The 11,626-nt window shown below is 30.5% G+C and overlaps 1 protein-coding gene across 1 annotated transcript; it reads right to left on the reverse strand.

Moving 5' to 3' along the window:
• Positions 1-5,466: 5,466 nt before the first annotated feature.
• Positions 5,467-6,251, reverse strand: LOC124827697 (trypsin inhibitor DE-3-like). The gene has a single exon (XM_047300811.2). The coding sequence runs from the start codon at positions 6,190-6,192 to the stop codon at positions 5,554-5,556; it is 639 nt and encodes a 212-aa protein (XP_047156767.1). The 5' UTR covers positions 6,193-6,251; the 3' UTR covers positions 5,467-5,553.
• Positions 6,252-11,626: the final 5,375 nt, after the last annotated feature.

The following is an 11,626-nucleotide window of genomic DNA, read 5'->3' on the forward strand; positions in this document are numbered from 1 at the left end:
TTTTCATCAATAAACATATATTACTTTTTAAATAATATTATTTTAAGTAATAAAAGTAAAATATATTTTTTTAAATTTAATTTTATTAAATGATTAAGTAATATAAATCATAAAAAAAAAGACTATATAAAAAAAATAATACTTTAAATATATTATATTCTTTAACATATTATTAAATATGTAAAAATATGTTAAAAAAACTTTTAATGATATTAAAATGTGTGTAAGCGCACACACTAAAATAACTATTTATTTTAAAAATCAACTTCCTTTAAAATAAATATCAATATTATTATTTTTAAATGATAGTATTTTACATACTAAAATTAAAATATATTTTTTACCGTTAAATTTTATTAAATGAATATATAATGAAATATCATAAAAAAATAGTAATGTAGCAAAAATAATTAATATTATAGAAATATCAAATGACAAATAAATTAACAAACGTTTATAAAGAGTAATTTTTCTAGTATCATCTTTTATTATATTATAATAATTAATAAATATTAATTTAATTTTTACATAATAAAATATAAATAATAAATAATTGATTAATAAAACAATTTTACGAGGGAACAAAATAAATATAAATAAAAAATTATTTTAAAATAAAATAAGTAGATAAAAAGATAAAATAAATTACATACACATATAAAACAAAAAAATATAAATAAAAAATTAAAAAAATAAATATAAAATTAAAATAATATTCATGACAAAATAAATATAAATAAAAAATAAAAAATAAAAGAAAAGAAAATAAATAAATAAATAATAAAATAATTTTCATACACATATAATAATAAAAGAAATATAAATAAAATAGAAAATAATAATATCAAATAATAAAAAAGTTAATTTGTAAGACACTTATGAATAAAATAAAATAAATATTAAAATAATTTTAAATTAAAAAGAACATGTATTGTTATACTATTCAGTTTAAAAACTAGTACAATTCAGTTTAAAAACTAGTACAATTCAATTTAAAAATTAGTACAATTCAGTTTAAAATTAGTATAATTCAGTTTAAAATTAGTATAGTTAGTAGTTCAGTTTAGTTTATATTATAGTTTAGTACAATTTAGTATAGCTCAGTTCAGTGCAGTTTGATAAAACAAAAAACAGTTCAATTCAGTTTGTCATAACTGTTTTACAGCTCAGTTCAGTTTATACAAATTAATTTTTAGTTCAGTACAGATTTTAGTAATACAATGCAGTTCAGTTCTATTTGCCCACCCCTACGTGACACTTATTTTTAATGTTTGGGGACCGCCACGTGCCAAAAGCGTCAATGTTATCTTGCGTAAAGTATATTATTCACCACAACAATTATTTCTACTATATTTGATTGATTTAATAATAGTTTGTTTTGTTAAAAAATTAGATAAAAATATTTATCAATTTGCAATTTCATCATTTAAAGCTGAAAAGTTATTTTATGTTAACTAATTTAGAGGAAATATTTAATTATCATAGTAATAAAGTTAAAGACTGTTTTTCAAATTAAAAATTATTTAACTTTTTTTTAATATGAAATGACAACTAAACAAATTTGATTTGAAAACTGCCCAATAAACATCAAATTACATATATTTTACAAACCAAGACTAATATTTGAATTACTATAGGCTATCCTTGAAGTTATCAAATTTGCATTAAGAGTAGTATTAAAGTGAATGCAAATTTTAAAGGAATGTACAAAAGTCTAAGATAGAAAAAAAAATCAAAAACATTCTAAATAGCTAAAAATTTAGAGCATTCTACATAAGTAGCTAGCAATTTCTAAAATAATCTATGGGTTTATAAATACTCATGTACTTTACCATTTGATGTAAGACAATACTAACACAATTAAGACAACTACAAAATTCATTTCTTCCAAGTACTATTTTCATATTTTATTATCTCCACATTTTTTTATCCTATCAACTTTCCTTTCACAATCTCAAAACACTAACATAGTGCATAGACAATTTCAAAATACATTTGTGTTTTAAATACAAACAAATAACCTAGAGGTTTATATCATCATGTTAAACCCTATTCTAGTGATTTCAGAATAATAAGGTTAAAACCCACGAAAGCTCATCATATTTGTACTGGAATCTCAATTCGGTCCTTAGATTTAAGTAGTCTCAATTTGGTCTTTTTTTTTAAATGTTTAACAAATAGTCTTTTATGTTAATTTAATAGAAACGATGTCAAGATGTGGTGAGCTGTAATATTTAGTGAAGGACATGCCATTTGGTTGAATAATTTCAGTAGTTGACGTGTTCACTCATCCCCTTTTAAGTGATTGGTTTTTCCCTAATTTTTAAAGTTGGGGTTGTGAAAGAAGGGGTGAGGGTTGTGAAAGAAGAGGTTATGGAAGGCTCATGCATTGTTCGGGTGAAGTATGTCTTCGTCTCACTCTTGTCCCACCAAATCAAACTCGCCTCAACTACCGTCAATCTTTGATCACAATGAAAGTTGAATGTCTGTTGAAAATCTTGTTCCCTGGTCCTTTTACACTACTTTCAAATCCCTAGCTCTATTGGTCTTGTGTTGGTCTTCAAATCCCTAATTAACCATCGACACTGTGCACCAAATCCTCAATTCTTGTGCTAATGAAGTTGCACAATTAACCAATATTAAATTGCAGAAAATAAAATAATCCACATCACCATGTCCACTGTGCACCATCGTTAACCAGTTACATAGCCTTAACGATTTGAGCATATTTGTTACACATTTTTCGAAAGAAAAAAAGGACCCAATTGAGGCTACTTAAAATCTGAGGACCGAATTGATATTCCAGTACAAATATGAGGATCATCCGAGATTTTTAACCAAATAATAAGACCAAAGGATCGATATGAAATCCTAAATATGGTTGTTGTGTGTACAGAACTTTAATTACATAATATATCGTTAATATATACCTATACACAAGTCATATGTCATTTTGTCCAAAAATCGGCTTTCATATGTCACTTTGTCTAACAATCGAATTAATTTTCTGGAAATGATGAAAAGAAGTCTTGCAATTCTAAAACAATAAAAGGGAATAAGTTAGTTTAGCTTAAAAAAGCATATAAAATAAAATTTATGCGACAATAAAGTAATATTCAATAAGTATTAGAAGAAACAAACAATACTTTGGGCAAGTAGTCCATAATAATCAAAGGCCTCCTTAAAATAAAACCTGTTTAGTAAGGAAGATAACTGAATCATAAAACAAGAAGGGGAAATTTCCTCTAGCCCTATTTACCATGACCAAGTCTTCCTTAAAAATTTTTTAGAAGATAGTTCTCACATAAACATCTAATTCCTTTGGAAGATGAATTTGAAATGAGTGTGATGTGTGAATTAAAATTCTTTCTTGGACTACAAATAAAGAAAGAGACAGACGCCATATACATACACCAAACGAAATACATCAAAGAGCTACTTAAGAAATTCAAGTTGGAAGAAACAGAGGAGATGAAGACTCTAATGCATCCAACAACTAACCTAGGGCTAGACGAAGGATCTACGTAGACAACACAATTTATCGACAAATGATAGGTTCACTCTAATATCTTACCCTTCTAGACTCGATATAATGTTTAGTGTCTGCCTATATGCTATATTTCAGTCAGATCTAAGAGAAACCCACCTTAGTGTTCTTAAACGAATCTTTCGTTATCTAATTGGAACAATTAATCTTGGTATATGCTATAAAGGAAGTGAAAGTTTTAGGTTTTAAGGTAACTGTGACACTGATTATGCTAGAGACAAATTTGAAAGAAAAAGTACAAGTGGAGGTTGACACTTCATTAGAGGAAACCTTGTCTCATGGTTGAGCAAAAAGCAAAGCACAATTGCACTATGAACTACTGAAGTTGAATACATATTTGTAGCTCATTGTTGCTCACAACCACTCTAGATCAAGAATCAGTTGGAAGATTACAATTTCTACAAGAGTAAGATTCCTATATATTCTAATAATATTGCTCCTATTAGCTTATCTAAAATCCTACATTGCATTCACATCCAAACATATTGTAGTCAAGTATCACTTCATATGTGATCATGTGAATAAGGTTACTATAGATTTATAATATGAAAACACAGAAAATGATCTTGCTGACATCTTCACCAAGTCATTGGTTGAAGATAGACTTCATCGTCTAATTATCCTCCTTGACATTAAAAGCGTTGAATGAGTAGATTTGACTGAACATGTCAAGCACAAATCATATAACGTCTAGAGACAAACGTCGAAGACTTATCGTCAAATGATGTCATGCCTAACATCATCTAAGATAGATCGTCTATAAACAATTGCATACGTGCATAAGTCACGTTTAATGTTGAGCCCAAACGATACCTATGATAAATCGTATAGGTTACAAAAGGACTTTAAATGTCAAGTCAACACAATCTCAAATCAACGTCTTTATAATGCTTGTCTTATCACTATTTATGTGTCGACCAAGATATCAACTCTTCTTCTTTAGCAAGAAGATAAATCTTTTAACTCTTCCACCTTTTCTAAGACTTATCCGTTGCACCAACGCCTTTTTCCCATAATATCTCTTCTCTTAAGAAAAATAAAAATCTTATCTCGTATCTAAGTCCTACAATATGCATGAAATAGATTTAACATATGTCATAACTCCTCGATCATTGTGCAGAGACTATGACCAATGTTCTCCTCTTCAAATCAAGTATATCTTCTTCCTTCCTTACATCCTCAATCTTCTAAGAAATCTTAACCACCTCTTCTCATGAGTGGTCTCTTTTAAAAGCATGTAGAGGGAGGCTTGGCTGTAAGATTTTGGGCTTAAGCATTGTGTTACTTGTAAGACTTATGGAAGCAGGATGAATCGGACTTGGTGGCTTTGTTAAGTTTGGCTGCTTTGGTAAGAAGGTGGTGTGACAGTAAGTTAAGGGTGGATGACATATTGTTTGGTATTTCTTGGAGGTGATTTGGTTTCATGTGATGTTGTTCGATATCAGTTGGTTGAGATGTGGTTTCGTGTGATGTTGTTTAGTATGTATTGGTGGTGATGCATTGTGAATGTGATGTGATTTTATGGATTGGAGTGAATGATTTGAGTATGAGTGTTATCTTGTATTGTTTTTTAGTTAGTTCACCCTTACTTGTTTGTATTTGTATGATAATCGTATAACTCGTGTAGTTATACAAGAATAGATAATGTTATAGATGTTGCTGCTACTGTTTAGAATGAAAAGAAACATAGGAAAATCTTATAGAAATTTTTTGAAATATATTTCAAATAATAATGTAGTTTAATTTAAAAATCTTTTAACATTATTATAAGAGTATTTGAATTATTTATTATTTTCGCATAATTTTAATTATTTTTATAATAATACAATAAAATTTTTAATTTTTCACCTAATAATATAAGAAATCGTTTTTTTTAAGTTAACTAATTATTCGTGCGTGACAACAACAGATATATCCTGTTACATCTACAAATATGAGCTTTGGATATATTATTTATTTAGTGTTGGTAGTTTATTACATCCAAAAGCATATCGTAGGCACCTCTCTCACACAGAAAAAGTGTAGGACTTTTCATGATTAGTGCTTCGTTTAGTTGCAGCAGACGGAAGTTGCATAAGAACAAACTCGAATGGGGTTCCCTGATTGATGGCCAAAAGCCTGTTCCCTGCTTCATCCTTAACAATCCCAACATTACCGCAGGACTTGCCATCAGTTGAACAGAACTGAAATTTATAGCTATTGGCTGAGGAAGCTCTGTGAATAGTGAAGAAACCTGAGAGGGAATTTGGGTAGCCAACTTTAACGAAGGTTCCTTCAGACTGACCCTCAACAGCTATCCACTCATTACTCTCAAAAGCCTCACCGAGTTGAACATATTCGTAACTAATGCTGACTCTGCCTTCAGGAATAAAAAGGGATCTGAACATGGATCGAATACGCCATGGTTGCCCTGGATCGGTCTCAAAGGGAGATTGCACAACAGAGAGAGGGGAAGTTTCGTCTCCAGTTCTGGCTCGTGTGATTCCACCGCCGCCGGCTCCGAAAAAGAGTGGCAATATATAGTATACGCCACCATTTTTAATGATGTTACCATTCACGTCCGTGACAGGTTGAGCAGTGGTTGAAGGAGGGTAGAAAGTTAGGGCAGAAAGAAGGAAGATAGCAAAGAGCGTTGCACTCGCCATTCCTTTGGCTGGCTATGAAATAGATTAAGCTTTTTCTCTTCTTTCTTCAGTTCAGTTGTGTGAATTAGCCAAGTTGGGAGAATTCATTTATAGAGCTACGTCCCGATGATAAGGTTAACGCTTTTGTGGATAGAAATGAATAAAATATCTTAAAACTTTTAAACATGTGAAAAAGATGAAAGAAGTACAATATTAGTTAGATTTAAATATACGTTAGTGATGAAATAATTGAATTTCTATAATGATATTTAAATAATTTTGTGTACAATTTGAAGATTATGAAATCATATAAATGTTTTCTCTAAAAACTTTCTTAAGAATTCTTGTTTATGAATTTATAATAAAGATATTAGTCTAATTCTATTGTAATTTTTGTGAAACAAAAATTGATTTACCTAATTATTATTATTAAAGTGTAATGTGAATTTTAAAAGAATATAGAAACTCATAGAAGAATTAAAATATAATACAAACTTTAGAATATAGTAAAAAAGTTTAAGATTAGGAGAAGAAAATCAAAAACTCAGAAACTCAGAATTTATTCAACAATTGAATAAATTCTTCCCTTGTGCTCTAGAACTTAGAAACTTTTGAGAATTGGGAGCTATTGTTCGGCTAAGGAAACTCTTGTCTGTGGAGCTGGTGAAGTGCTGCTACAGTGACAGAGGAATAGCTGGTTCATCCTTGGTGTGTCTGAGGAAGTGTTCGGAAGACGAAGTCATCCTTCGTGAAGTATTCGGAGGGAGTGTTTCATCCTTTGTGAAGATTCAAAGAAGGTGTAGGTTCATCTCTTGTGGCATCAAGAGAGGTGTTTTCTAAACTTTTACAAATTGTACCTTTGTGATTGTAGTTTGTAATTGTTTTGTGATTAGTAAATTGTTTATCTTGTTTTGAGATAAGCGACTAGACGTAGGATTGGTAAGATCTGAACTAGGATAAAATCATCTGTGCAAATTTCTCTCAACCTTACTCTATACTTGTTATTATTAATTGCTAAGTAAGTTTAATTGAGTAGAAATTTTAAAGGCACACGATTTTGTTAAGAACCAATTCACCCCCCTTCGTCTTGGTTTGTTGTTCCACATTAACCACTCTGCTGCAGCCGCTATGACATAAGGTATTTGCATCACCTCTGCATCGAGAGAAAGAATGCTACTATCTATGAATTTCTTGACCCTGTTATCATTCAAAGTGTAGGAAATAAATTAGAGGAGGTGTAAAAATACTTAACAGAGATGTTTCAAAAAGTTGGTAATATTTATCACCTTACTTGCATAAGTAAGTACACAAATTTTGAATTCTTGGTAACTACTTTAAAAGTTATTTTTAATTAATATTATTGTCACTTGTAGGGCTCATTAGCAATTGCTAACAATTGTTCTAGATCATTCTCTCGTGGTTCTCTTATGTTCCTTGCATAAAAAAGCTAACACATTGTCCATCAAAAATATTTTAGAGGCGTAAGTTTTCCTTTCTATTTTGTTTCCTTCCTATATGATTATAATGATATAATGAATGTCTACCTTTTCTAGGTTTTTGGAAGCTCATTCAAGGTTGTGGGGTATTCCATATGTAACTAGGAAGAAGATGCAAATAGTGACACCTAATGTAAGAGAAGTTGACCTTTGTTTTGTATTTTGTGATTTTGCTATTTTTATGAGGAATTGGCTTGTTGGTTTTTGTGGAATTTGGGTTTTTGTTGGTTTACCAAAATTGATCAAAGTTGCATGGTACAAAGGCTATAGCTAGAGTATAATATGATCTTGTGTATCCTTAGTTTGAATGAGTCTTGATTATTTGTATTTAATTTGCAATGTCGACGTCAATTGAGCAACTATGAGTGTGGGTATTACGTAATGAAATATATATGCACACCATTATTTGTACAAACATTACTGATTGATGGAATAAGATATTAAAAAACTAACTAAATACTTATGTAACTGTTCATTACAAAATTGTTCTAACTTAATTATTTTATTTGTAAATCTTTAATGATTCATCCCCAATGGAAGCTCCAGACATTGAAGACATTAGAACCAAGTGGGCTTCTTTTATTTTAAGTGTTAGTAAATTGTAGAAACTTGACTACAATGTTATGTAGGTTAATGTTATATTTGGATTTAATATATGGTTTCATGTACAAATTATATATTAAATATTATTAGACAATTTAATGTTTGAAATGAATTTCTTTATGTTAGTTTAATTGAATGTGTTCATTTCATGTTATATTGATTATAAATTGATTGATGAGACGATAATACAAGAAATTAATTGTAAATTGATTGGAAATGTCAAATGGAATAATGAATTATTTTTAACAAAATAAGATTTTATGATAAGTGAACAATGTATGTAATAAAAAGTTATTTCTGAAAAGCATATATTATGATAGGTGAATAATTACTTGTCGTAATATATTCGACATATTATGATAGGTAAAAAAATCTACGTCATAAAATACTACATATTCTTATAGGTAAATCCAGCTACATCATACTATATTATGATTAATAAGTGATAATCTGTTATAATACACCGAACTTATTATGATAGGTGACAAAAAGTACATCATAATAAGCTGAACCTAGTAATTTTTTACTACGTCATAAAATGCATATACCTATTATAATGCCTAGAACTATGATGTCAGACCATCCGTCATAATAGATAATTTTTACTAGTTATAAAATGAGATTTTTTCACTATTGTCAATTCTATTAAAAAATAAATATGTTTCTACATGTCCCTTCGAGAACATCCGATGAAACTGAAATGATTGGAAAATTAGCACTCACGTGCCAAAATTGTGTCTTTGTAACTATTCGCAGAACGATTGTGATGTTTGGGGACCAAAATATTAGGTAAGATTGTATCCGTCTTCTCGCCACACATTACATTAAACTCGGCACCTATCCAATGTTTGGGACCATCACAGCGTCGTGTGAGAAAAGCGTCTTTGTTATCCTTCGTAAAGTATATTATTCACCACAAAATATATTTCTACTATATATTTGATTGTTTTAATTGTCAGAAAAAATATTTATTAATTTGCAAGTGGATAATTTAAAGCTGAAAAATTATTTATGTGAACTAATTTAGAGAAAAATATTTAATCATTATATTACTTAAGTAATTCTAGACTATTTTACAGATTCAAAACTATTTAATCCTTGTTTAGTCTATTATTAATAAAAACTTATAGTATAAATACAAGCTATATTTTTGTTGATTAATGGTCATAAGAAAATATTTATTTATTCATAAAAATTATAGTCTCAATTTAATATTGTTAAGACCTAAATAGCTTATTTCCTAAGTAGTCATGGAATAATAGATGATTCTTGTTTTGTATAGATTTATTAATAACAAAAGAAAAACTGAGGATTGAAATTGTAGATACTAGCGCATGACACTCTTTCTAGGATATGTCATTGACTATGGTAGACGTTGTTCATTAAAAGTCATCAAATAATTGTAGATGTTGTATAGTATTGAGGTCAAAAAATCTTGAATGGTGAGATGCCTATTGAGTCCTTCCTCATATTTTTCTATCCTCACTAATTTAGTTTCTTATCCTTGACCTTCTACCAAGGAATTCGCAAGGCATCTTTCCTCTGAGGAAGTTAGAGTTTGAGCTGTTTGTACTAGTAAAAAAAGGGGAAACTAACGTGTCATATATGCTTCGGTTATGCAAAATCCGAAGCGTAAAAGACTATATGCGTCGGTTACAGCTTGACCCGAGGTCGAATGGTAATATTGTCTCGGTTAGAAGCAGACCCGAGACCTATACATCTGTCCCGAGGATACAATTTTTTTGAAAAAGCGCTATTGCCTCGAGTTACCAAGACGACTGTTGCCTATACATTTACTACCTATACTCTGAACCTTTTGATTTTCACACTCGAACAACTTCTTCTTTCTCTGTGCTCTCCCTTCCCCTCTGTGCTCTCCCATTCTTCCCATTGTCGTGCATAGTCCAGACGACCGCCGCTGCCTCCAGACGCCGCTGCCTCCAGACGACCGTCGCTCCAGGTCCGCCGCTCTAGATCCACTGCTCCGGATCCACTGCTCCAGATCCACCGCTCCAGATCGCCAAGCCGCTCCAGATCGGTGAGTCCTCCGTCGTCGTTGCCGCTGCCGTTGCTGCCTCAGCCATTCTTCCTCCGCGAGTGATTGGAAACCCTAAGGGAGCTTCTTGGTTCTTCTGCTTGTCGTCAAATCTACTCTTGTTCTTCTGCTTCTTCTTCATATCTGGTTTTGGATTTTCAGTTTTGGGATTTTCTGGTTTTGGATTTTTTGGTTTTGGATTTTCTTGTTTTGGGATTTTCTTGTTGTTGAAAAACAATTTCACTTGCACCACTCAGCCGTCAGAGCCACTTCTCGGGTTGAAGGTTTACACATGATCAATCAACGGCAATGAGAATTCTCTGTGACATGAAAATTGATTTTTGGATCTGAAGAGCATGGTTCCATTGTTTACTAAAATCTGAGAAAAAAAATATACTGTCTCGGTTCTTAGATAACCGAGGCATAATTCTGTACTGTTTTATCTCGACATCTGACCGAGGCATAAAACGTGTCCTTTTTACCTCGTCCATGTATACATCGGTTCTACAACCGGTGCCTATAAGGAAAACTAACCGGTGTCTATTTTTATTATTGTACCGGTGGTTCCAACACCAACATCTGAACAGGTGTGAACCACTGTTGTGTGTGCTGCCATTGGTGGTAGAAGGATGCAAATTTAAAATCAACTTTATTTATTTACCTTTTGAATAGATATAAAGTGATATAATAAGGTGGTGTTTCCAAATATAAAGTGATATAATACTAGATGATACACTCTTAGATATTAAAAATATCATTTGAATCTTAAAAGGTATAACAAAAATAAATTAAAGATATTAATCCGTGATAAGAATCAGAGTTCAATAATCAAGAAAATCATCTTTCAAAAAATACAAATGCATATAATATGATTCAAAAATGTTTACAAATGTATTTGGTATTCCTAGATACAGACACAAATGTTTAAACAATCTAAGAAACCGTAAAAAGAAGACCAAAGATATTGGACTCGAAATAACTTGAAAATTAAAAACAAAGACGAATAGTTCATTCAACAAACTTATAAAATTAAAATAAATTAAAGAAGCTTTAAATAAATTAAAATTTTAATCTATAAGGGTGATCAAGCCTTCCTTTGATTTTTCAATTGCTTGTAACATCATGAATATTGAATAGATTTGTTGTTTCAATCTCTTGCTTCTTGTCTTTGGCATAAGTGATTTGAATTATAAAGGTTGGTTTTCAAGTTCTTCTTGTATAGAATCCAGACATAATTCTTTACCATAGAGATGTAGAGTTTATGATTGAACATCAAGTTTGGGGTGAGCTGAAGAAAGGAGCAAAGTGATACGTAATCTTA

This window comes from Vigna umbellata, chromosome 5 (assembly GCF_029865625.1).
Source record: "Vigna umbellata cultivar VRB3 chromosome 5, Vumbellata_1.0, whole genome shotgun sequence".
Lineage (NCBI taxonomy): Eukaryota > Viridiplantae > Streptophyta > Magnoliopsida > Fabales > Fabaceae > Vigna > Vigna umbellata.

Excerpts from the sequence above, each read along its gene's own strand:
- LOC124827697 (XM_047300811.2), bottom strand. The coding sequence starts at position 6,192 with ATGGCGAGTGCAACGCTCTTTGCTATCTTCCTTCTTTCTGCCCTAACT.